Source organism: Meriones unguiculatus, assembly GCF_030254825.1.
Source record: "Meriones unguiculatus strain TT.TT164.6M chromosome X unlocalized genomic scaffold, Bangor_MerUng_6.1 ChrX_unordered_Scaffold_30, whole genome shotgun sequence".
NCBI lineage: Eukaryota > Metazoa > Chordata > Mammalia > Rodentia > Muridae > Meriones > Meriones unguiculatus.
The window spans coordinates 14,701,632-14,729,000 of NW_026843706.1; the positions used below are offsets into that span (position 1 = coordinate 14,701,632).

The 27,369-nt window shown below is 38.9% G+C and overlaps 1 protein-coding gene across 6 annotated transcripts in view; it reads right to left on the reverse strand.

Annotated features, from left to right (window-relative positions):
• Window positions 1-27,369, reverse strand: part of Mtm1 (myotubularin 1) — a 106,782-nt gene that overhangs the window by 24,282 nt on the left and 55,131 nt on the right. For 5 of the 6 annotated variants that reach the window (XM_060376656.1, XM_060376654.1, XM_060376655.1 and 2 more), the window contains exons 7-10: window positions 12,967-13,050; window positions 10,172-10,321; window positions 5,578-5,766; window positions 48-233 (exon numbers count right to left, since the gene is read on the reverse strand). In XM_060376656.1, coding sequence (XP_060232639.1) covers window positions 48-233; window positions 5,578-5,766; window positions 10,172-10,321; window positions 12,967-13,050 — 609 coding nt within the window. The remainder of the gene's footprint in view (window positions 1-47; window positions 234-5,577; window positions 5,767-10,171; window positions 10,322-12,966; window positions 13,051-27,369) is intronic. The other variant, XM_060376658.1, reaches the window with a different exon arrangement.

The window sequence follows — 27,369 nt, forward strand, 5'->3', positions numbered from 1 at the left end:
TTCATCTTCAAAATATTCTTCTCTACCTGCAAATAAAGTATACTTGCCTTGATATGTTCTAACCAGTGAGTAGACTCCAAACTGGACAACCAATGAGATTCTTCTATGTTGGGATAAACAATGTCTTTCACTTTTTTTAAAGATTCACGCATAACATGAATATTATGAATGTCTAAGAAAGAAAGTTCCGTGTTATGATATGCATCATCACTTTCATATCCTCCTCCTGTTGCCTAAGAAACAACAAGATTACATTCAGTTACATATCTATTTGATCTGTAACTTCGTATCTATTTTATCTGTAACTTAGCCAAAACATCTTACTTATTTTCAAAACTTTATCCCAAACCCCACTAATTTAAATAGTTAACATGATTTTTGACCTTCCTATCCAACACAAAGCCTCAGCAACCTGAGTCATACTTTGAGCTAGAGAAAAATATGGAAGGTTGGGTTGGGGGCAGACAACTTAATTCATCGGACGATATTCCCTCCAAAATGTTCAGTAATTACTGGTTCTTTTACATCTGAAAAAGCAAAACCAGGTTCTGAAAAGTCCTACTCCTCCATCAATTTTGTGGTTATTATTGTACTGTTTTGGGGAAGGGGTAGCCATACTGATGTAGCAGCAGGTACTCTAACATTGTGAACATTCACATAGGGTATAAGGTGTTAAGGGAAAACAGTTTTTGGAGTCAGTCACAGGTCAACAGCTTAGCTTAAGTCTCTTCTCACCTCAAGATCTGGTACCAGACACTAAAGCTGAAACACCAATGTCCTTTCCTGTAAAATATGGTTCACTCTTTGGGTGTAACAGAACAAAAAGGGCAAGACTCCTTTTGATGAGGCTCTATGATGTTGTGCTTTGCAATTTTACCTCTTACAGGAATGCTACAAGACAGATGCTATCCATTCCCAAATGATGCAAGTAATAAATAGAATTTACATCTGCTTTGATTTCAACATACAAACCCTTTCCATTGTATCCTGACCATCTTTCCACTATACAAACAGCAAGGACAAAGCTGCACATAGTGGGCCCACAAGGTTCTAAGAGGGACAAGATGGCTACTGCCTACTCTATCAAGCACAAAACTTTGTTCCTGTTCTTTCTGTGGTGTCACATATGGAACTCAAGGCCTTGTACATACTAGGTAATTAGGCTACTCTTGAACCACTTAATACTGTTCTTAATAGTAGTTAACGGTGTTCACTTGCTTTAGTTCACCACCACAACACTGTGGAAAGTATCCATTTCCACAGTGATGTAAAGAGACATTGTGGGTTTCTTTATAAACATGGCTGGGTGTACCTTTGGTTTAAAGGTTTTTGAAATGTGACATTTGGGCCCTTGAAGAAAAAGTAAAACAAGCCAGGCACGGTAGTGCATGCCCATAATCCCAGCACTCAGGGAGGCAGAGGCTAACGTATTTCTGTGAGTTTGTGGCCAGCCTGGTCTACGAAGGGAGTCCAGGACAGCCAAGGCTACACAGAGAAACCCTGTCTTGGAAAAGAAAAGAAAAAAAAAAGAAAAGAAAAAGAGAAGAGAATAACAGAGCAGAGCAGAGAAGAGAAGAGAAAAGAAAAGGTGAAACAGTTCTGAGATTTTTGAAGACATACTAACTTTAGACTGCCTGTAGAAGGAACACAGGGAAACACTTGTATGGGACTGAAGAGGTGGAAGGCAAATGTGCTATTCTCACAACATCCCTCCTCTTTTTGTTTATATCAATGTTAGGAAGATAAGCTTGTAGACAGTGTGGAAAGAGCAAAGCAAGTGTTCCTGTTACTCCCAGAGTTACGTATAGAGGCTTCTTGCAGTAGAATAAGACTATTATTTGATCTTCAAACCTGGAAATCTCTGTGTCAGGCCAGAGGAGAATTTAGACATGATTGCTTCTTTCAAACCTTATTTACAGAGCATCAGCAATAAGCTCATGAGAAATAATTTCTTTGTTGTTGGTGTTCTTTTTTTAAGGGTTTCACATTGTACCACAGGCCTGGCAAGAACTTACTACATAATATAGGCTTGCCTCAAACTCATGGCAATCCTGTTGCCTCAGCATTCCAAGTGCTAAAATCACAGGTGTAAGCCAGCATACTTATTTTCGATTTTCCCATTTTCATCATTGTCTTGTTTTTAATGTGTGCATGCAGGTGATTGCTGAGGCTAGATGGTGTCAGATCTCCTGGAGCTGTAGTTATAGACAGTTGTGGATGCTGAGATCCAAACCCAGTTTCTCTGGAAGAGCAATAATTGCTTTTAACCACGAAATCATCTCTCCAGCCTTTACTTGCCATTTAAAAAGAACTTTCTGTTAATAAGTCAGCAGACAAATGTATCACCTTTCTATCTTTCTAACTCTTCACATTTTGTAGAAAGCCAGAGTTTCTGCATCTGCCTGGCAGTTACTCTGTAAGCTGCAGGCACAGACCTGGGAAATAAGAGCCCGGTTACTTTTAGCTAGCTCTGCAGACCTATATATAATGCAATGACATGCTTACCCTCCCATAGACAGAAGGCTTACTCCTCTGCATGTGTGGCTCTTACATAATTATGGGGGACTTTCAGAGACACTTGACACTGGAGTTCCTTTCAATAATAACTGAGCATGATGTGTAAAAAAAAAAAAAAGAAAAGAAATACATGTTTTAATCATTGCCAAAGTTTCTGGCAAACCCAGATATTAACAGAGCCCTACTTTTATCTATCACAGTGCTCTGCCCCCAAGTAGAAGAGGTATGGTGCTAGATCTTACCAACTCTGGGTTTTGTTTAATTGAAAATGATGTGATGCTGCTGATTACATCTAAATATCCACAAAGGAGGAACAATTATTAAGGGCAAGGAGAACAGAAGTTATCGAGGGTAAAAATCAATTAGTCAAGCATAGACTGAGTTCCCAAAGTTCAAATTCTCCATCTCTGGTTACTTTTGAAGTTTTCACTTTGGTTTTTCTTCCTTCAATAAAAGTGAATAACCCAAATTACCTAGAAAGCTCTAAAGGGCGAAGGGCCTGTTGCTATGGATATAGACAATTAGTGGGGAGACAGAGCTGGAGGAGGGGTTTTAAAAGAATGACCCAGAGTGCTTTAAGGCTTAGGTGTTCCATTTCGTTTTGTTTTGTTTTCCTTAATATTTTCCTTCTTTTCATTCTTAAGAGGACAAGAAACAGAGGCTTATTTCTGTAACATTAAAAAGACATTCAATAATTCTGTTGCTGAACCAAAAATCTGAGCATAGGGGTCTTCCCTGAGACTGATACTCCAACCAAGTATCATGCATGGAAATAACCCAGAACCCCTGCACAGATGTAGCCCATGACAGTTCAGTCTCCTAGTGGGTTCCATAGTAATGGGAACAGGACTGTCTCTGACATGAACTGATTGCCTGCTCTTTGATCACTTCCCCCTGGGTGGGGAACAGCCTTACCAGGCCACAGAGGAAGACAATGCAGCCACTCCTGATGAGTCCTAACAGACTAAGATCAGAAGGAAGGAGAGGAGTACCTCCCCTACCAGTGGACTTGGGGAGGGGCATCCATGGAGAAGGTGGTGGAAGGGAGGGATTGGGAGGGGAGGAGGGAGGGAACTATGGGGGGATACAAAGTAAATAAAGTGTAATTAATAAAAAATTAAAAAAACAAAAACAAAGAAATCATGAAATTTCATTCTCATAATAAAATTAAATTCAAAAGGAAAAAATTCTGTTGCTATAATGGGCTTTACAGTTTAATATCACTATGGTATTCGTTTCACATACTTTAATATATTAAAACATTCTTCCTAAATATTTTAATGTTCTATCATATCTATTTCAGGCTGTCAGTACATGGAAATATTGTATTTTATACATGTCTTCACCTTGAATTATATATGAAGGATAATAGGATTCAAAATATATAAAAGTAAGGATAACCCAAAAACATATTTAGATTTAATTTCCTTAATGCTTTACTTATAATTCCTAATTGACTACGAATTCAACTTCATAACTGTTTTACATAGAAGTTTGAAATTATTTCTACATAAACCTCAACTATGTTAACAAATAACTCGTGTAAACCATGCATGAGGCCAGGGCAGAAAGCCTAGGATTAACAGTGTAGGACAGCTGAGTCACGTACAAATGGTGAAGAGCTAAGACGTATACACATCCACAGTCTGGCACACCCTAGGGAGACAGACTTCACATACATTCCATTTCAGAAATGGCTTCTCAAGGACTCGCTCTGCTTTCAGGTTGTTTTGATGGGTTCTGAATAATTAAAGATGTCAGATAAGTGACCTTGGGATGAGCAAAGCACTGAAGATGATGAAATTTAAGCCTACAGTTGAACAGCATAAATCTGAAAGACAGAATCTGGGAGTGAGCAACTTGTGGCAGGCTTACTTGTGAGCATTTGGAAATGACACAGGGAAAGATGAGAGAATCAAAAATTACAAAAGCAGAAACTAGGCACCTTAGCTTAAGTCTATAACTTGGTATATAGGAGACTGAGACTAGAGGATTGCCATGAATTCCAAGGCAGCCTAAATTAAACAGGGAGACCCTGTCTAAAACAATCAACCATCCAAAACCACAAAACAAACAAACCAATATAACTCCTCCCCCAAAGCTCCCAAAGCGAGGGAGGCCTGTCAATCTGAGGTAATTTAGTCGAGGGCAAACAAGCTTCTTTTTTCACAGCAGCTTTTGGGGGCAACATCATATAGTCACTGAGGTTTGCAGTGATGATTCTAATAACCTTGAAGTATATTTCACATATTCTGCTTGAAAAGGTAAAATGACAATTAAGATTTGCTTTCCAAAAATTCAGCTTTTATGTCTGTGATTACAAAATCCATACACAGACCTATTCATATCTTCAACTATCTTACGTAAATGACCATTTATGAGTACAAATGGTATGCATGATGAAGTCTTCGGATAAAAGTACAAACTTTAGATTTTAATAAAGCAGCTTCCTACAATTCCCTGAAGATTTACCACCAATTCACACAATGAAAGTGACCACACAGAGCCACATGGGCTCCAAAGTCTATCTTTTGCATAAGGTTCTAGACAAGCCTTTTAATGAAGGATTGGCTTCCTTAATTTGGCTTGTTTTGTGCTTTTATTTGATTTTTTGCTTGTTTTAGACAGGGTCTCACTGTTTACTAATGACAATCCTCCAGCCTCAGCCTTTACTGAGATTATAGGCTTAAACTATGCTGGATCTTCCTGCCTCTGTCTCCATGGTGCTGGGATTATGAGTGTTACAGGTATATATGACCACACTAGGCTTTAATGGTTTTAATGTTTCTTTTGCTATTGTTCATTCATTCAGTTTTTACTTTCTGAAGACAGGGTCTAAAGTAAGTCAAGCTGGCCTATAACTCATTATATAGCTGAGGATGACATTGAACTCTCTCTCTTCTTGTCTCCACCTTCCCAGTGCTGGGATTACAGCCCAGTGAGAGCTTGACTTAAAAAAAATTAATTACATGAAATATCAAAATAAATCCACATATTGATTGATGTACTATGGAAAACCCATTCATATCAAACACTGTAGGTCTTATTGACCACACTCACCTTGTTGGCCACTGCATTTACACTGGGTCGTGCATCAAAAATCGTGAGCTTAGAAGTTTGTCGGTTAGTTTCCCTGATTACATCCAGATATCTCTCATCATCCTTGTTCTTTTTACCACTCATGCCGACAAGAGGCTGACTGCAGCGCATAATGACCATCTTGTTTTCTGGATGAATCCATGATAGTACCTATGGTTAGTTCAGAAAGTTTAATCTAGCAAATCTCCAGAATCTCTAAAACTGACAAACATGACAAAGCAAATCTTTGCTGAAACAGGATACTTGCTTCTTTGTGTATTTCAGTGTGTGGTATCAGAACACACATTTAATACTTACACTTGCTCAGAAATAATCACAGCATTCAGTTTTATCAGCCTTTCTTTTAAAATTAACACTATAAATTAATGCTATCAACAGAACGAAGCTGAAATATTGAAAGGATGTAGAAAGTGTCTGCCATTATTGGAATTTGGCAATTTGTGCTGGATGTGTTATCATATCAAGACAATTTGAACTTACTGTGAAGGGCAAAGGAATCGTGCTGCCCATGGAGGTAACTTATGTCTATAGGTCCTTTACGTAACAGTACCAATTCTAAAATGCAACATAGGAGGAGGAAGACACAAAAGAAACAAAGAAGGATTTTGGTGGTCAAGAGAGATACCACTCTCCACTGCAAAATCTGGATCCCAATGCTTAAAAGGGAATATGTGGCCTGCTCTGAGAGTTACTTATCAATTGACTGGCAAGCCTGGCTCATTGATGCTGAGTTTCGCAGGTCACTCGAAGCATATGGAAAAGTGTGCACATAAGTGGTAGCTGATAACATAATATATTAAAAAATCATCCAGCTGCATCATACTGCAGGTGCTTCTGAAAATGTGGGGAAGGCCTAACTCTCATTTTCCTTACCACAGCTGGATAACTATAGTGGACAGTAGTATTTAACTGATACTTCAAAATGGCTGACAGAATTTCAAGTGCTCCCAATATAAAGCAATGATAACTATCTGAGGTGATGAATATGCTACTTAGTTTGATCTGGTCAGTACCTATAATGTAGTACTGATATACTACATTGAGCCCTATAAATATATATAAATACAGTGACACTACAAAGTCAACTGTGAATGTTTATGAATATGAAGGAAATGCGGAGAGCAACCAGCTCTCCTGTGGTGCTACCCTCAGGCACTGAACTCATAGCCCCTGCCCCGATCAGATGGAGAGAATAATGACCATAGATTACTGCTGGGAGGACAAAAGGAAGAATGCCCATAAAATATGCAATAAATGTGAGCTTACATTAGCTTCTGGAGGCAGGCTCCACAGCCAGCAAAATCACTTCCAAAAATGATGAAATACAGACACAAGGATGAAAGAACATAACTTTTTGGGCTCACTTAATATAAAATCAAATATTCTGATGACTCTGAAGTTATTCCTCTATGATGACAAGTGACAAACATGGATTTTAACAATACAGTTTTATTATGATGCTGTGAGAAATTGTCATGTTATTATAAGAATGTGCATTTGTCCTCAGAACAAATACTTAAGTCCTTGTGCCATGCTCGAGACCAGTTCAACACATAGCAGCCCAAGCCAAGGAGACTAAGATCTTAGGAAGCCCTGGGAAATTCCACCTACTTCCTATGAGCTGTGTTTCAAGAGTGATGAAAAACATGAGATCACCTTTAAAGGAAGCAAAATGCTACCTATGCAAGAGACTTTGACATTTAAATTAGGTCAAAATCTTTCTCTTCTCTCTGCACTGCCATGTTAGGAAATGCTACTCTTTATAAAGCTGTATTACCTCTTAAATTCTATTTTTTTTTTTTTGATGGGTTAGGGGGAGGAGTCTGCCTTTTTATTTTTGTGTATGTATGTTTTGCCTGAATGTATGCCTGTTTCCCTCAGAGGCCAGAAGAAGGCATTTGATTCCCTTGAATTGAAGTTATAGATGATTCTGAGCCACCATGTGGGTTCTGAGAATTTAACCCTTTTCTACTGCAGGATTAGTTTGAACTCTTAACCACTGATCCATCTCTCCAGCTCCCTGGATACCAGATACATTTAAAAAATGGTATTTGATGTAGATGGGTACAAACAGTGAGAGTATTTTATTTTAAATATCTAGTTTATATTATTGATATTGAAATTAATATTGAGAAGCAATGGATAATTAAAAATGTATGTAAAAATGTAGTCATGGCTGAGCATGGTGGCGCACACCTTCAGTCCCAACACTTGGGAGGCAGAGACAGGTGAATCTCTTTGAGTTAAAGGCCTATCTGGTCTACAAATCAAGTCTAGGACAGCCAGGGCTACACAGAAAAACCCTGTCTCAATAAACCAATAAAATAAAATAAAAATGTAGTCACTAAAAATATTTATCACAAGAGGCTGGAAGAGATGCCTCACTGGATAAGAACACTGATTTCTCTTCCAGAAGGATCCAGGTTCAAATTCCCAACACCTACATGGCAGCTCACAACTGTCTATAACTTCAGTTCCAGAGGATCTGGTACCTTCACACAGACATGCATGCAGACAAAACCCCAGTGAAAATAAAATTTAAAAAATGAAAATATTCATCATAGCATTATTTATTTACCTTTTACTTTTAGAATTTTATTTACTTTTGTGGAGGGATATGTGAGTGGGCATGCATATGCCACAGAGCACGTGCAGAGGTCAGAGAATAAGTTATGGGAATCATTTCTTTTCTTTGATCATGTTGGTACCAGGGATGAAATTCAGACTGTCAGGTTTAGCAGCAGGAGTCTTTATTCACTGAACAACTTCCCTGGCCCATAGCATTGCTCATAAAAGCAAAAGTCAAAAAGGACCTAGAGCACTAACAATAGAAAACAGATTATAGTATTGCACATCCAGACAATACTGTATGATTTGTTTACGAAAAAGTACAGTTGCAATAGATTACTAGGGGAGAAAAGGAGCTTGGATCCACATTAAAGGATAGTTCAGCGCACAGATGAAGTAGAAGGATATATACAACATGGTACTGCTGCTTCTCACTAGGTGGCAGGCTGGGTTTTGCTTACTAGTGTTTTCTAAATATCTCAAATGATCACATATCACTTATCCATTAGCAGCTTCTATAAAATTAAGACAAGCCTGTTTGAGAAAAGGAATATACATCTATTAACAGAAGCAGAAAGCATATGCATGAGTTCACTAACCAGTGGTATTTTATTATAATGTGTACCTGATTAATGCTTAAATGAGATTATTTCTTACCTACTGTTTTTGTATTTTTACATTTGTTTTTAAAGAACCACATAATACTTCATATAACTGGCATATCCAATTTCTAGGCAAATGTGCTGAGATCTACTGTCAAGAGTGACACGATCAGAAGGTATGTTGGAAACAGCATATGATCAGGCTTATAGTACCACCACACACACACATACACAGAGAGAGAGAGAGACACACACACACACAGACCCACACACTATTTTCAACACAACAGATGTTCAATGAAGGCTGAGTAGATAGTGGACCAAACCCATGCATACAATATTAGCCCAGTTCTCCCTCTATGGCAAAGCACATACCAGAAGACAAGTGTCTAATGTCACAGTAGTACAGTCTGTGTCTCTACTAGTAAAAAAAAATGTTCAACTGTACCATAAAACTGAACTTCTAACTCTTCACATTTTAACAAAATGAGCTAAAGAACACACTTTCAAGTACAATTTTCTCAGGGAAAGATGAACATACACTAATCAGTGAAACAAGAGATTTTAAAGCTTACAACTCCTCATAGGCTGACAATATTCCCCCCCACCCCCAAAAAAAAACAACAACAATCCTTTTATGGAAAAGAATGTCTATACTTAGCAGTCAAAGGCAAGGTGACATTAAATCCTAATTTCTTCAAACATTGGTTTTTTTTTTAGTCTACTAACTTAAAGCAAAATTTAATGTACTTATTATGACAGCTCTTGAAAATTAACAGAGGAAGAAAAAAATGTCTAAGTTTTTAGTCAATAAAATTCATGTACCTATTAGAAAGTATGGCATGACTATAAGTATGCATGGACTGAAAAGGAACTTTGTGAGCTAGGTTCAGTGACATGGTAGTATAATGTCTGGAATAATCTGTACTTGACTCCAGTTCATTAAGAATCTGAAGCAGCTTACAAACAGGATGAGGATAAGCACATCCTAGCATAGGCAGAAAAGACTACACAAACACATGCCCTAACATTCCAGTCTTTTCTTTACAGCACAGATTAAGCAGCATTTAGCATGACCCACAATGCTGACAGCAGCCAAGAGCCTGTCCTTTCTTCCCTACATCACTGCGTTGAGGTGTGACACTCTTACTACTACTCTCATTTAGAGCTCTTTCCCTGATTTCCTTCTGCACCCTGGATTCGGAGCTCCTAGAAGACAGGTGTTGTTTCTTCTCCCATTTCACCTGGTGCCAAGCTTGCAGTAGATCCTTGGTAATTACTTATCAAAATGAAACTCCAGAAAAAGAGTGGGCCTCTGAGTTACATGTCTACTGTTCTTATGAAAGAAAAGGTATTCTCTGAGGGAAATGTGACATGGTACTCACAGGAATCCGATTTCGGGATCTGAAAGTCGCAACTCTCCTGAGGTCATCATCTGAGGCCCGATAGGGAACCACCAAAACAGCAGGGTATGTGTCACAGAGTTCATAGAACTTATTAATAAAAGTTATCCTCCAATGGTGATTGGGCAGGCCCTGAAGGACAAAAGGAAGCATAACTCTGCATGAAATTACTTTGTCTCTTCAATATCTTCCTTCTAGCATTATGTGTACATGCCACTTTGATCACAGAGTGATTGGCAGTCTACCTTTTTATAATAAGGATGTCAAATCAATAATCCAGACAACATGAACACATGGACAAAACACTGGTGGTCTCCACAACTAAACTATTTCTCATAACTATAGGTTTTCTGGAATTTGAAATTTCCCTTTATTTCATGTAGACATATTCTTTACTTTTTGGCTATACAGATAAGCCCAAGTTCACCTACACATGCACCCCTCCCTCTCCATTCCAAAGAAAAGTGCCATGGGCAGAGTTAACCTGTATCTACTTGAGGGTAACAAGAGCGCTAGCAAATTCCTCTCCCTGTTCCAAACAGAGAGAATGATGTAGTCTGCTCCCAAATGTAAAGAGGCTAGGCCCATTAGAAAAAGACCTGAGGGGAGGGAAAAGGAAACCCTTCTGGGGAGGCTCATTTCGCCACCTCCGACAAGTTGTTTAAATCAAGAGGCTGAGGACCCAGGATCATCATGTAAGTTGTGTGAGGAGTGAAGTCATTAGTATTTTAAGCAGGCTGCTAGTATGATAGGGAGACACAGAAGCCCTACCATTCACCCACAAAATTGTATGCACTATGGACAATAACCAGAGGTGGTGGAATATTCTCTCCCCATACTCACAAATGCACAAATACACACATGAACGTGAGCTTGGTGAGTGTTTGCTTTGGGAACAGACATTGTACCTTTTCTTTAGGTCTGGCCCTATGTACCACGACCAAACAGATGTTGAGTCTGATGCTGAGTCCAATTAGAGAGTTTTAAGTCCCATCAGAAAGTTACAAGAAAAAAAGATTGAATATAATGGCAGTCTAGAACAAAATACCTTCAAAAGTTCATCTATGCATGCAATTCTTAAAAAAAAAAGGAAATGTTTGTGTTTCGAGCTAGAAGCTTAAACTAAAGGAAAGTCTACTATTGTCAACATCAACTAGATACATAAGACAAAATTCTTTCATACATAATGTCAGAGAAGTTTCTAAAGCATGAACAATGGTCTAATGGTCTTTCTTCCATCTCAATAGTCAGTTAGTTCGTTCATTCATTCATTCATGTATTCTGCCTGCATTTGTGTCTATGTGTCAGAAGAGGGCACCACATCTCAATAGTGGTTGCTGGGAATTGGACTCAGGACTTTTAGAAGAGCAGTCAGTGCTCTTAACCTCTGAGGTATATCTCCAGCCTACAGTAGTCAGTCTAGAATAGAACCATTAAAATGAGAGGTATACATACTTTGAAAACTCAGTAGTCTAAAGCTGATTCACAGGATCACTCATAAATGTGTTCTAGAGCACAACCTCCCTTTAATTAACCCCAGGGTATAATGTGCTTATGAATGTGCAAACCACTGATCAAAACTGGAAATGAAAGTCAACCAGGGTCATGGTGGTAGAAGTAGTGGCTAGGAAGTTTTTCACAAGCTTAAGGTTCTGGAATTGTCCTTTATGTTCACTTGTTTTCATATGAAGCAACTGTCCTTAATTTGATTCTCGAAAGTTCATTTTATAACATTTCCAAATTATTTTAGGAGCCCTGTAGAAGAAATATGAAAAATTCCATTGCAAAACTCCTAGCTGTACCACAAAACTGGTTATACTAGGTGTCAAATGGTGGCTTTTGTTACATAATATGCTTGCTTGTAACATTCTTTACAAAAGTTCTAGAAGATGTTTCCTATGTTAAGGTATGTATGGTGTGTATGGCATGTATGTGTGTGTATACACACACGTGTATATGCAAGCATTTATGCTTGTATGTGAACAAATGGAAGCCAAATATTAATGTCAGGTTCCTGTGTTGTTTTCTATCTCATCCTTTGAAACAGGGGTCTTGCTGTACTTGGTGCTTAATGATTAGCTAGACTGGCTAGCCAGAGAACCCCTGTGATCTTTATGTATTTCTTCGAAGTGATGGGATTACAGGTGTAGGCTGCCACATTTGGCTTTTTTACATGGGTTCTGGGGATCCCAAATCAGGTCCCCACGTTGCAAGCAATTTACCTATTGAGACATTTCCCTAGCCCAAACCTCATGCTTTTATTATAATAAACATATAAGCAAATATTTATGTGAGAGAATAATAAAGCTCTTTGTGGATACTATACATCAATTATAAGAAAAGTTCTAACTCATCGAATCTGTAATTCAGAACATATATAACTTAAATCAAAAGACTAGTAATATTTAAGTGCACACACACTCACATGCACGCATACACACACACACACACACACACACACGAAGTAATATATAGAAGTTTGACTTTTCTAGACCTTAAGCATTTGACTCATTTCATAAACACCACAAAATGAATGTTCCTCATCTAGGAGAGGAAGCAGAACTTGGCCATTCAGCTTTTAATGAAGCATGAATATGGCTACAGAATGAGCCTGCTAGTTACAAGAGGGAAAGAATGAATTTACAAAATGCAGACGGTACCATAGCCAGTAACACATAGTAAGCAAAGCCGTTACTTATTTTGAGAAGATGACCAATTATGTCTTTATGCTTGACTGCAATTCAACACACAGCAGACAAGAGCATTTACTGACTTACCTGCCTTCTGTACTCTTCAACTGGATTATAAACAGTCCACCCATCCACATTAAACTTCTCTTCATTTTCAAATGCAAATAATGGCTAGAAAAGGTCACAAACAAGAGTTTAAAGTTCAGTGTGGAGAAACAGTCTACTAACAGTTTATACTTTCATTTTTCACAAAATAAATTTTATAGATTTGCTAACGATATTGCAACTGAAATTGAGACTTATAACAACAACAAAAAACAACTGTGGAAAATTCAGACCAGCCTTACATTAACTTCTATATTCAGGAATAATTACTTTTAAAACATCAATTTTCTATAGCTACAAATGTCACCTTTGTTTTTTTTAATGATTTTTAATGTTTTAAACACACATATCAGATTTCTACACTAAAAAGTACCTATGAATTTTAAATATTATTATCAACTGAGCAGCTGAAGACCACTAAAAAGAGAAGGAATGGTTATTAAACAGTGCACCTGTCTCAAGAGAGTGTCATGACATGTTTATCTATTTAAAGAGAGACAGAATATTAAGAAACTTTTAATTAACTGTTCTCTGTGAATTCTGAATCAATGTTCCAGCCTCTGAAACGACAGGTCTCTGACCTCTCAAGGCACTATTGATTAATTTCCTACCTTCAAATACCATCTGTCCCTTAGTGACCATTCTAACCCCTTGCTCTGGAAGTGGCTATCTAAGTGTCAACTCCACAGTCCCCACAGTTATATCAAAGGCATGAATGAGGCAGGAGAATTGTCTCTGAGGCTAACATCACAAACCAAATCCTTGGCTCCATCTCAGCAGTCCAGGCTCTTTCCTGTCTCCTCAGATTAGTCAATGAGAGCCCCCTCTTCCTAGGTGACTGAACAAAGCACTGTACTGCCAGTCTTGCCACCACCTGCCTACTCCTCTGACCTCTCACCTAGTTTATCACAGAAAGTCTAGATCACTCCCAGTTTCAGAGAAACAACACTAGAACGTTAAGTTAGATCAAGTAATTCCCCTGCCACAATCATCCCACGGTTTCCCGTTTGGCTCACGGCAAAAGATGAAGTCCTTCTAATGGTCCGCACAAATATTAGCCATCTGGACACCTCTAAATTCTTTATACATAGTAACTGAAATGGGGCTTGATCCAGAACACAGAATTTTTTTTTTTGACTGAATGACACAGTGAAGCCCTGAAGCTCCTGAAAACCCTGGAAATGTGGCTAGATAATTGTTCAATAGGCATCTAGCTCCCTATTTTCTTCTGTTACTATTTTGAATGCCAGTGTCCCCTCACCTATATTACATAGAATATTTGGAAGAGTCTTATTTTGCAGAAATTGTTTTCTATATTTGAAGCGCAAGAGAATTAGGGTAAAAACTGATCACCAACATGCTGGATCCCATTGTCTTCCTAAATTTGCCCATGGATGCACCATTCTCAGTGGCTCTCAAGTCTGACAATGTCAGACTCAAGTGCTATATTCCATAGTGGCTAGCAAGTGGCTCACACCTTAGCCATGACACATACCACCTAAGAAACTGACCAAGAACCCAGACCAACACTGATACTTGCCTCAGCCTTTTGGTGAAAACAGCACTAATATGCTTGGTGAATTTCTCTAAGAAGGAGAGATCTAGCACCCAACTAAGAAGTCTACCATATTTCTGAAAACTAAAAAGCATCCTGACCAGTACCTGGTATGGGTAAATACTCACTCTATCTGAATGCTATGATCTGGGGAGAGTTGTAGGTGGCACGTAAATTGAGATGCACATAATTAAGAATGTGTGGTTAGACTTTGGAAGAAAACGGTTTTTGCCTTCTTGTAATAAGTTCCTGACCTCTGCATGACTTTGGTGGTTTCATTTTTACTTCCCTGCGTTTCTCTCCTATGAAGCAAAAGACCATCTAAGAACATGGAAACATTTTCAAAGTAAATACTACTCCTGAACCAATGGCTTAGATAACTTTTTTCTTAGAGAAGTAAAATGTAGGAATGGCTCTGTTGATCTTCTTGTGGAGTTCCTGTCACCTCTAGGTCCTTTTCCTTTCCTCTCACTTTTCCACAAGACTTCCTACGTGTCACCCAATGTTAGGCTGTGAGTCTCAGCATCTGTTTTAAGCACTGCTGGGTAGAGTCTCTCAAAAAAAAAAAAAAACAAAAACAAAAACAAAAAACAACTCTGTCAGGTTCCTGTATTGTTCATAGTGTTAGGGGTTGGCACTTTCTGATAGGGTGGGTTTTGGTTAGGCCAGACATTGGTTGGGTATTCCATCAATCTCTGCTCTATCTTTATCACTGCATACCTTGTAAGCAGGGTACCTGGTGGGACTCTCTTCCCAGGCCACAGGAGAAGAGGACACTCTTACTCCTAATGCCACTTGGTGAACTGAGGTGGATGGAAAGGGAGCTCCCTTTTATGGGGAGAAGGGGGGAGGAAGGAAGAAAGAGAGAGGGTAAGACTGGGAAGGAAGGAGGGATAGGGCTACAACAAGGATATAAAGTAAATGAAAAATAGAATGCTTGTCTTTCTGTTTCTGGGTTACCTCACTCAGCATAGTTCCATCCATTTGCCTGAAAATTTCATGATTTTCTTGTTTTTTCTGAGAATTGAACTCAGCACCTTTGGAAGAGCAGCCAGTGCTCTTATCCTCTGAGCCATCTCTCTGGCCCTGATTTTCTTGTTTTTAATAGCTGAGTAGTATTCCATTGTGTAGATGTACCAAAATTTCTGTATCCATTCCTCCATTGAGGGACAGTAGGTTGTTTCCAGGTTCTGGTTATTACAAATGAAGCTGCTACAAACATAGTTGAACAAATGTCCTTGTTAAATAGTGGGGCATCTTTTGGGTATATGCCCAGGAGTGGTATAGCTGGATCGTGAGGTAGTGCTAGTCCAAGTTTTGTGAGAAAGTATCAGATTGATTTCAAAAGTGGTTGTACAAGTTTATACACCCACCAGCAATGGAGGAGGGTTCCCCTTTTTCCACATCCTCTCCAGCATGTATTGTCACTTAAGTTTTTGATCTTAGCCATTCTGATAGTATAAGATGGAATCTCATAGTTGTTTTCATTTGCATTTCCCAGATGACTAAGGATGTTGAGCATCCTTTAAGGACAATTCATGGAGAGGCCTTATACCTCCTGCTCAGCTGTCGCCAATTGACAGCTCAGTCTCCACGTGGATCTCTGAGTGAGTGGATCAGGGGCTGCCTCTATCATGAACTCAGTTGGCTGCTCTTTGATCACTCACCCCTGATGATGCAGCCTTTCCAGGCCACGGAGGAAGAGGATCCAAACAGTCCCAATGAGACTTAACAAGATATGGGCAGACGGCAACAGTGGAGAACTCCCCCTTTCAGTGGACTAAGGGAAGGGGATGAGGGAGTGAGGGAGGGTGGGACTGGGAGAGCTGAGGGAGGGGGCTTCAATTGGGATATATAATAAATAAATTGTGAAGAAAAAAAATAGAACAATAAATAATATATGAACAGTTTAAAAAAGAAAATAAATTCTTTTCTCATAAAAATGTAGGAATGTTCTTTAAAAGGGGAATAGCACTTTCTAGGTACATTACTATTTCTCAATTCTGATATTAACACTTGTTACCTTGAGCATGCCTTTGTATATCTTATATGAAAATCATTGTGAAATTGTTACCAGAAGATTAAAGCTATATGGTCCAAATCACTACCATCTACATATTTTCCTCAGCACCTTAGACTAAATAGAAATCAAGGGCAGGCAGGCAATGACGTTTGTCATTAGCATGCAAACAAGACAATGTCTTCGTTAGCTATCTATCAGATGGCCTTTCTCAAGAAATTGCTTCTGGGTCACAGGTGCTTGCAACCTGCAGCTCCTACATGTGTCCCACGATAGCTGTCAAAGTAGTTAACATGTGTATAGGTAACAGCATGTCTCCCCTGTAGAAGGAAGCAAAGAACTGGTGACAGGAAGGGCTCCTAGATTACTCTTGAGACTAAGAGCCAGATTCACAGCTCAAATATTTTGTAAAAAAATTTGAATCACATAATTGCTAAAATTTTTCTTTAGGAAGTAACATACCAACATGTGTGTATGGGCCGGAATGGAAAACACTAGAGGCTTCAACCACTATCTTCACCATTCCAACAAATTAGTTTTTAATTATAAGAAAACATGTTTTAAAAAGCATTGCATAAACCGATTGAATCAAGTGAAGCAACCATTCTAGAACGGCAGATGCTTATAGCTTTTAATGCAGAACATACTGTGACTTTTTTTTTTAGAGGCTTTTGTTTTTTTCTTAAAATTTTGGATAAGAGAAAGAAGCAAGAAGTTTACAATGTAAGCTCACTGTCACATAATACGAAGGTGGATAATTATAGAAAACAAAACAAATATTAAGCAGGAAATCAAAGTTACCAAAATTCATACATGAGTACATCATTAACAGTATAAAATTCCCCACAAGTGGTAACTTATTACCAGCCTAACCCAAGTTCCTGTCTGAAGAACATTTTAACCTGAAGTTAATGGGTTACCTGACTTGAGGTTTTCAGCTGGCATTTTATTTTCTCTCCTAGACAATACATTGTAGACCTTTGAGGTTTTTAACATTTCTTTAGTGAACTGGCATTCCCAAACATGACCTTGGGTGGGCCTGTTTTTAACTCTCCATCTTACAAGGAAAGTCTCACTGAGAGAACACAACACCAAGCAAGCAGTGCTATTCACCTAGTAGGTGAGGAAGACATGCACTTTGATTTGCCACATACCCAGGTAAGGATGGCATCTACTCTCCTGACTGCTGAAGCACTGATTCAAAATTCAGCCTTAAGATACCAAAGTCAGAACAGTGAAATGTTTTGCCATGAACTGGTGGTGAGCTTCTGGCCTGCGAATTCTTTGTAGCTTCCTTTTGAGGTGTGGTCCTTCCCCAGCCAGAGTTCTGCCTCAGAACTGGGGTATGTTTGGTGGTTCCATTAGATATCAGATACCCACATTCCATCTCACCTCTAGTGAACCATATTCTTTAGGGTCTCTAGGAACTAACTTCCCTCTTGACTTGGTCCTAGAAGTACAGGTAGACTAGAGCAGAATGCTTAGGAATCTGTAGTCAAAATATTTGGGCAATGGCTATTATTTAAAGTAATAATCATGGAATTACAGATTTACAGAGAAAGTAAATGGGAAAAAAGTTTCTCTCAATAACATTTTATGTAAGAGAACAATGTCAAAACTGGGAGAAGATATTAGAAAAGCCAGGCCCAGCCCAGAATTTAGCAAGTGCCCAAGTTTTCCTCTGGATTGATATTTGGGCATTCCATCAGTTTCAGTACTTACTAGTTAAGCTGTGCAGACTAACAAAAAGAGCATGTGCACAATTTTCCACATTAAAAATAGCACAATGTAACATTTGAAAAATGTTAAAGGACAAAGTTGAGATGAAAAAAAAATCTCTGATTTTGCACCAGGGGGAAAAAAAACAGCTTGGACATAGAATATAACTTGTCATTTTAATTTAGCTACATTTAGCATTGTTGTGTCTTGGGGGAAAACTCCAAAATAACAACAGATTTAGCTTTTGCTTAGACATTATTCTAAAATGGCACCGATATAAAGATTTGCTTAAAGAATGTAGATAAATTTTTTTTTTTAAATTGCTTTAAGTCAGCATATAAAGTAATAGGTTTCATTATGGTATTTTACTACATGTGTCTTAATTTTAGACTGGGTCTTTAAAATTTTATTAAGATGTGCAAATGTCTCCTGACTGAGTGGGGTTCTTCTATCACATTCCTCTTCTTCCCACAGACCTGAAGTGTCACTTCAGAACTGGATGTTTGAGTGTTAGATTGATGAAGACTCAAGGTCATCTCAAATAGAAGACAGTTTCATGAAAATTGTGTTTGAGGGCCTGGGTACTGTGCAGTGGTAAGACTGATTGTCTAATATGCATATGAGCCTAGGTGCAAATCCTTAGCACCAGAAAAAAACAAAGCAAAACAAGTATTCCAGGGAATAAACTGTGATGCTATGTACATTTAGAAATGTCTTCAAATGATGGGACCATCCCACAGCCAACACACTCATAGACTTACTTCTATGAATATCTAACTTCAAGATTCTAGAAAACCACTTACTAAGTGATTCTTTTCTGACTTTTTTTATTTCTATTTTTGTTTTGTTTTGTTTCTGAGACAAACCTGGTCTCACTTTGGAACCCTGGCATGCCTGAAACTCTCTATGTAGAGCAGGATGGCCTTGGTTCTTGGCACTTCTGTGTCAGCCTCTCCAGTACTGACTTGTATGTGCCTCAATGCTTAAGAACTCTGCTCTATTTTAACAGGAATTTGAGGGACCATTTTTTTCCTAATTTTAATTTCTGATATTCTTCTGAACTGCTAACCTTTGTAAAAAACTATTGATACACCATTTAAAGATATACAGTGATATTATTTGTCCCTTTTAGATTATACTTAAGAAACAAGGTTTCTTCATTTCAGAAAATATTTTCATGAAAGTCTGAAGAACCCCCAAATTTAAAGAATCTAGGAAGTACTACATTCTAAGGAAGTAAAAAATACTTTGAGAATTTCATACAATGTATTTTGATCATATGAATTCTCCTCTCTGAAATCCTCCCAGATCCACCCGACCTCCCCACCGCTGTAACTTCTTGTTTGTTTTTTCTTAAGTCATTACAACCAATATGTGTTAACCAAACACTTTTGGGTGTGGGTCTTGCCCTGGAACATCGGCTCACCTACCAGTGGTCACACCCTAAAAAAAAAAAAAGACAGACTCTCCCTTACCCAGCAGCTATGAAATACCAAGACCTCCTCATTTAGGAGCGGGACTTCATGCCCACATGGAATCTTCAGGCTGGCATTTAGTTTGCCTTGAGCTTGTGCAAGGTTTCTATATGCCATTGAAATCACAGAGTTCCTAAGTGCAGCTCTCCTGTTATGTCTGGGAAATAGTATCCTTGTAGTTATCTACCACCTCTGGCTCTTAAAATCTTTCCCCCTCTCTTCTGAGTTTGAGGCAAGGGTAGAGGCATCCCGTTTAGGGCTGAGCATATGACAACGTTTTGTTTTATGAAAATTGACCAGTTGCATGTTCTTGTGTTGAATGTTATCTACTGCAAGAGGAAGAAGCTTCTCTGGTGAGGGTTGGAAGATGTACTAACCTATGGGTCTAGCAATAAGTCATTTGGAGTTGTTTTGCTATACCTATGTCCATTTAGGAGAATATAGTATTAGTTTCTCTTCTAGGGCCTATGACCTTTCTAGTTTCTCGCCCAATAACAGTGCCAGGTATAGGTTCTATCTTGTAGAATGGAGTTTGTATTCAATAACAAAATGGCTGGTTAATCCTATAACATTTGTGCCACTACTGTCCCAAAGGACAAGTCTTGCCAGACCAGTCATTACTATACCTCATAGCTCATACTTCATACTATACCTCACAGCTGCAGAAGGTTGATGATTACTTTTCTCTTACAGAAGCATGTATATAGCACTTTCTAGTACTACAAAAATTAGCCACCCCTGACACACACACACACAAATAACTTTTAAAAAGAAAAATGATGGAGCAGGCTCTATAAACTTTGACTTGCCTTTTAGCATAGCACCATCTATTGTTAGTGCCCTTATACATAAACCAAGGTCCTAGGCAATAAACGTTTGCATTGGTAGTCTGGCTGGCTTCTTCACATCGCACACCACTCCTTCATTTAGGCCTAATCTCATTGGTGCCTGTGCTCATCTTTCAGTATTAGCCTCTTCTAGGAGGAAAGCCTTTTCCCAGGAGATCTCATGCACCATTCTACTATATGCATCTGCTTGTCTACAATTCAGGTAATGGTGCTCCTTAGGGAGTCCTTGGAGACAGTCAGTAAATATCAGACTACTCTGATGGGCTGGTTGATGGTGACTCCTATTTATTAAGTCTATTTACACTAGTATATTCACTGGATCTTTAAGTAAGCATAGAGGACCCACTATAAACAAGGAATTAAGCAGAGAAAACAAGGAGGACAATATCACTGTCTGGAAGGACTCAGAAATTGCCCACAGGAGATTGAAGAGGGCACAGTTATAGATCATTTCAACAAGAAAGGACAATGGGCTTCAGAGAACAGCAGGGTGACTTCCTGACAGACATGTGTAGGGGATGGTGATGATATCTGAGGTTAAGAAGACTTTGGACAGGATAACAACAGTAACAGTAATAAAAAGGCTACATGGTAGCAAAATTCAGAGACCAATACATGGCCGTTAGCAAATACCTCAGTCTGATTTCAGGAGCATAGGAAAGGAAACAGAAATACAGAAATGGAGCCACCCTGTGGAAGAAAAAGAGAGGGGAGAAGGTTCTAGAGCAAGTATACTAGACAATCAGGATGGCCTGCATCCGGACAGCACAGACTGGCAGAAGGCATGTGTACTGGCAGAGAGGTAGGAAAACTAGCCAAGCCTACTTCTGACAGAGGGAATGAAATCATGAACCAAGTCAGGCTGGGAATGAGAACTGTTTAGGTTTGGTAACCACTAACTAGCAAAGAACTATGAAGTTTGAATCAAGAGGAGGAAGGAGATGACATCAGGTATGTCTAAGACACACAGAGGGTATATTTTGAGGGAATATGGGAGAGTCGTCTTAAACAAGCACTTAAGGCTATGTAGACTCTAAGGAGAAATATGATGCTATAGATTTATAAACCCTACTCAGAAAGGCAATCTTGGTGGACATGAGAGAAAAAATAGCCCAACAAGCAAGAGAAGAAAGCAGACTTTTCTAGAAAACTCACATTTAGGGGAAAAAAAAAGCAGGAAAAGAAAGAACGAGAGACTTAAGTCTCAGAAGCTACTGGGAACGTTAAATTTCAAACCAAAAGGGAGATTATCTAGAAATGTGATATTTTGGTATGTCCAACTCTTTGACATCGCAAAACAATCTTGTCATTTACAAAGTTCACACTTGACAACTGTGCAACCGAGTTGCCACAAAACCACAAAATCTCAAAACCAATTTTTCATAACATGCTTAAGTAAGCTTATGATTTTATGTTGGGCTACATTTATAGCTATTCTTGGCCATGTGCAGTACACAAGCAATGGGTCAGATGTGCCTGGACAATGTTGTCATGAGACTTTTGCTAAACACACCAAAGAGTACTATATATATATTAGAAACAGGTTTTTTTTTTCCCTCAATGTACCAACAAACCTGTGAGAGAGAAACAAATGTATAAAAAGTCCCAAAATAGCCACAAATAGGTACACAGAACTTAATTAATTAGTTTCCATGGTCTATTGGGGTTTTGGAAATGAAACTGTGTGCCCACCCAAGATGGACTCTTATTGAAAACCTCCTTCAAGAAAGTATGGCCTTCAAAACATTACCACATAAGTAGGGGATAGGTGGAAAATAGCCTCTTTAGGGCTCTAAGAGAACCTGAGCAGAAATTACTGGTGCTGAACAAAGAAGAAAACATCCCTCTAACCGCTGTCTATCTAGAGGCCCTCCAGTTGCAGGTCACCCAAGCATGTACCCTGAGTGAAAAACTGAATGGTTCCCAAAATATCCAAGTAGAAAATTCATAATCTTCTAAAGCTTTTTGAAGTACTTGGCAGAAGAAATTCAGAACCCTTTCATTCTCAGGCTCAGAGTATTTCCATAGCTAATAATCCAAAGAATGAGAGTTTCCAGGTAGTAATGAGAAAATACATCAGAAAAGATACTCCAAGACCACCCTTTTGTAGAAAATCCACAGAGAATTTGAACTGTAATAATCAGATAACACTATAAATTATACTTAATGTGCTTAAAGAAATTAAAAGATGGTATGGAAAATGTGAGCGAATAGGAAGACATTATAAACATTGGACAAAGAGGTCTGAAACATAATGAAAATCAAGTTCCATAATAAAACAAAACAACAACCCCAAACACATAATGGAAAGAAAACTCCAGCAAATAAAATGCAGAGGTGGCTAGAATGAAAATAAAATGAAAGAAATTATACTGCCTGAATCCTGGTAATCAAATGTACCCTTGCCTGAGATGGTTTATATATTTATGTATATTGTTGTTGTTTTTCAAGACAGGGTTTCTCTGTGTACCTTGGCTGTCCTGGAACTCACTTCATAGACCAGGCTGGTCTCAAACTCAGAGATTCGCCTGCTTGTACTTCCTGAGTGCTGGGAATAAAGGCATGCACCACCAATACCTGGTTACATTTTGTATGTATTTCTAAATGCTCTTTGAGAGGAAGGGGTGTGGAGTCAAAGGGAAGGCCCAAAAGTGTCTGCGTGTGCACACGTGCATGTGCACATGTGTGTGTGTGTGTGTGTGTACACATGTATGACAGAGGACAGCCCTGGGTGTTGTTCCTCAGGTGCTATCCAACTTTTCATTTATTTTTTAAATTATGTGTATGTGTTGGGGCGATGTATATGTGGGCACAGTACTTACAGAAGCCAGAAGAAGCATGGGATTTCCCAGAGTGAGAGTAAGAAGCAGTTGTAAAGCCATCTGATGTTGATACTGAGGACTGAACTCAGGTCTTTGTTGAGAGCACTTAAGTGCAACGATGCTACTTCACCAGCCACAGTGAAGGCTGGGCAAGGCAATTAGTTGCTTTGCTTCTGAAATTTGAGACAGTCAGTACAAGTCACCTTAACTCTGCTTGCCTGGACAGATACAAGGTCAGATGTGTCACTTAAATGCTCTTAACCATTCAACTACATGGAAAAAAATCCCACATCTCTCTCCCACCCTACTTTTTGAGACAGAGTCAACAACTGACCTGGAATTCACCAGTTAGGTCAGGCTCCAGCAATCTTCCTACCTCCCTTGACCTCCTCAGCAATAGGATTATAAGTGTACATAACCATGCTCAGTTGTAGTAGGAGTTTTGGAATCTTTAAAGACTCAGATATGTTACGTAAGCATGTTTTTGTTTTAATTGCAGGTGGGGGATATGGGGTAGGTTCAGATTGTCCACAGCAGCAGACTATTTGCCTCATGTAGGCTCTGAGAGAAGCAGGATCTTTGCCAGCTGCAGACAGTTTAATTCTGGGAACGCTGAGAGGAAATAAATGCCAGCGCCCAGGGAGAGGTGGGGTGACACTCCAAGGAAGAAGGCTACTGCTACTTCTGGTTGCTGTTGTTTTGGGTTGAAGAGAAGAAGTTGGAGATACTCTGAAACGAAGATTTGACTTGCTACAAGAAACCCAATGACCCTAACCAGCAGGAAGAAGCTAAAGAGAACTATGTACCCTTTTCCCACTAGCCTTCTTACTTTCCTACCTGGTGATGGTGTGAATAAGGGTTGGAAGGGAGGTAAAGATATAAGAACCAATTAAAATAGATAAAAAGTATGCCAACACCCAGTTTTATAAATGTAGGTTCTGAGGATTGAACTCAGATTCTCATGCTTCACTGACCAAGCCACTTCCCCAGCCCAGGCTTAGTAATGTGTAAAGTTTAGTGCCATTTTTAAAATAGTTCTGAATAAATAGGGGCCACTAGAGTGATGGCGTTGAGTTTTGGAGTGGATGCTGATGAGGTATAGGCAGAATTGGGTCTTAGTGCTTTTGAAGTAGAAAGCAATGGTGAGGGTTACCTAGATGAGACACTGGTTGCAGGAGCTAGACTGCGCCAAGAAGAACCAAGCATGGTAAAAGGCTTTGAGGGAGACAGCAGAGGAAGTGAGAGATCAAAGAGAATGCAGGGCTAAGTCTCTGAGAAGGCAAGCAGAATATTGAAAAACATGGTTAAGTCTTTAATTTTACTGCTTATTCAAGAAAAAAAATATTGGCAAAAAAAGAAACAGAAAATTCAAAGATATATGTTATAGTCCTTAAGCCATATCTAAGCCACAGCATGAATAATTGGTACTTCTTATTTCAACTCTGATCTCAAAACACTATTTCCTTTTATTTGTTGATACTATTAAATCAACCTAAAAAGAAAGAGCCCTCTAAATCTTTGTCTCATTTAAGATTTTAATACAATTTAGAGTATTTCTCCATTTCTGAGCTAAATAACAAAGGCAGAGAATAAAACTCCCCCATGGATTCTCTATTCACAGGCTCATTTATACATCTCAAACTAATCAAAAGTGTGTATGTGCATAACTCAATTCACTAATTCTTATGCAATTATTCTCCTGAGCCAGCACATTTAGAGTTGAGCAGGAGTGAACACAAGTAAATAGTCCATGACAGGGTTTGATCTCCTCAAAGCCAGACCCCCCACCACCATGCAAAAAGAACCAAATCTCATATTACCCATTGTACATATGAAGTGAAATGTACCACTGCTGCCCACAAGAATACACATTACTATGTGTTAGTTAAAAATAGAAATGCTTACTTAGAAAAAGCTAGGCAGGAGGAAATAAGCAACAGATACTATGAAAACCAAAGGTAGTAACCAAGGAGGTGCTCTTAAAGACACTGTTCCCATTGGAGCCAATATGCTACTACCCAGAACAGTGAAGGCTGGACAGGCCAGTTAGTTGCTTTGCTCCTTAAATTTGAGACAGCCAGTGTCATTCTGCTTACCCCTTTACCCCTGACACAAAGTCATATGTGTCATGCTCCCAGATGGGAACAAAAGCCACAACCTCATGACTGCTCATCACCTCACAGAGGAATGAGTGCGAAATACTGTGGTTCTTAATGTTTATCCAGAATGTCACCAAGAAATGGAAGTGCAAACACAAATCTGAATGAGCCATGTTTCCCTAGAAGCAGTTAAGTCTGCACGGGCTGAAAAAAAAATGGAAAGAGAAGGATGGTAAGCACTCTGAAAGATTCCTTTCATTCCATAGCATCACTTCTATTCCACACTGGTGGTTGGGATGCTTTCTGAATTTTATACTCTGAGGACTTCCAGTGACTCCTTTATCAAAGTACAACCCATGGTTTGTTAATAATACCACTAATCTTTATATAGCTTCTTTCTTTTAAAGGGCTTAAAGTTTCCCACACACTATCACAATTCCTTTATTAATAGTCTGTGGGGAGTTGTAGTAGTCATCCTTATTTCTTACACCTGCTGGGAAAATGGTGGGCTAATAACAGAACAGCTGGCATTTATTGGGCACTTACTGAGTGTCAGGCAGTGTTAGAAGCACTTTACATTGAATCCTCACAAAAACTCTATGGGGTAGGAACTGTTATTATCCCCGTTGCAGATGAGAACACTGAAGCACATAAATATTATGTGACTTTCAAAGTCTCTATGCAGGAAATGCACTGAGCCTCACTCTGACAGAGGTCACTGAACTCATGGCCTATGTTAGCAATAGCACACTGGAGGGGCTCTGCAATCAAATCCCCTCATATATCTCTGTATCAGTGGCTGCTGTGAGCTGGCACTTGAATCTATGCTTCATATCTAAACAGTACCTTTCAAACTTTTTGGGCATGAGTATAAATAAGGAGTTAACTGTAAGACCATGACCCAGCATATCCCTCACATGTACACACCTTCAGAAGAAACATCTCAGCAAACTATACCCCTATTCTGTTATGCTCTCCATGCTTTCTATTCTAGTCCATTTAAAGAGACATGCTAATTTATGATTCACTAATAGGTTGGAACTGATGCTTTAAGAAAGTCTCATCTAAAATTTATTATTATTATTATTATTATTATTAATTTTGTTTTTTTGAGATAGGGTTTCTCCATGTAGCCTTGGCTGTCCTAGACTTGCTTCGTAGACAAAGCTGGCCTTGAACTCACAGAGATCCACCTGCCTCTGAGTGCTGGGGTTACAGGTGTGCACCACCCGGCCCAGCTAAATTATATTATTTCTGATTGCCACATTTAAGTACAAAATGAATGACCAAACAGTCAAGGACATCAGTGCTTGAGCTTTGCCACTGGCCATGATTTGTTGTCTTAACAACTCTACTTTTGGTAATGTTTCATGCTGTGCATGCAGGAGACCACTCTGGTTTCTCCCTTCAGATAAACAGTCACAGTGTCAGAAGGATTACAGCACTTCTTACAAAGTCATATCACTTACCTAAAACTTGTGTAGAGCTACATGTAATCTGTGAGAATTTCTGGTGTTTGAAAAGCAAAGATCAAACAAGAAGTATTTCATCTCAAACAGAAAAATGCCACCTAAAAGCTATGCACACAGTACTGGCCTGAGATAATCAAGTTAATGGTTTGGGTTGGACTCTGCTGCTATAATAGATCTAGTTCAATTCAAAGTTTAAATCCTGACTTGAACACATGGAGTGGTGAAAACGGTAATGGCTCAGAAGGCAAGAGAGAGCCAAAGGGGTGGTCTAAATAAGAACACCCATTCAGAGTCCATTTATCCCATGACTGCCCTCGTTGCCAGATCTTCTGGCCTCCAGACATCATGAATTCAATGGCAAATTTATTTCAGACT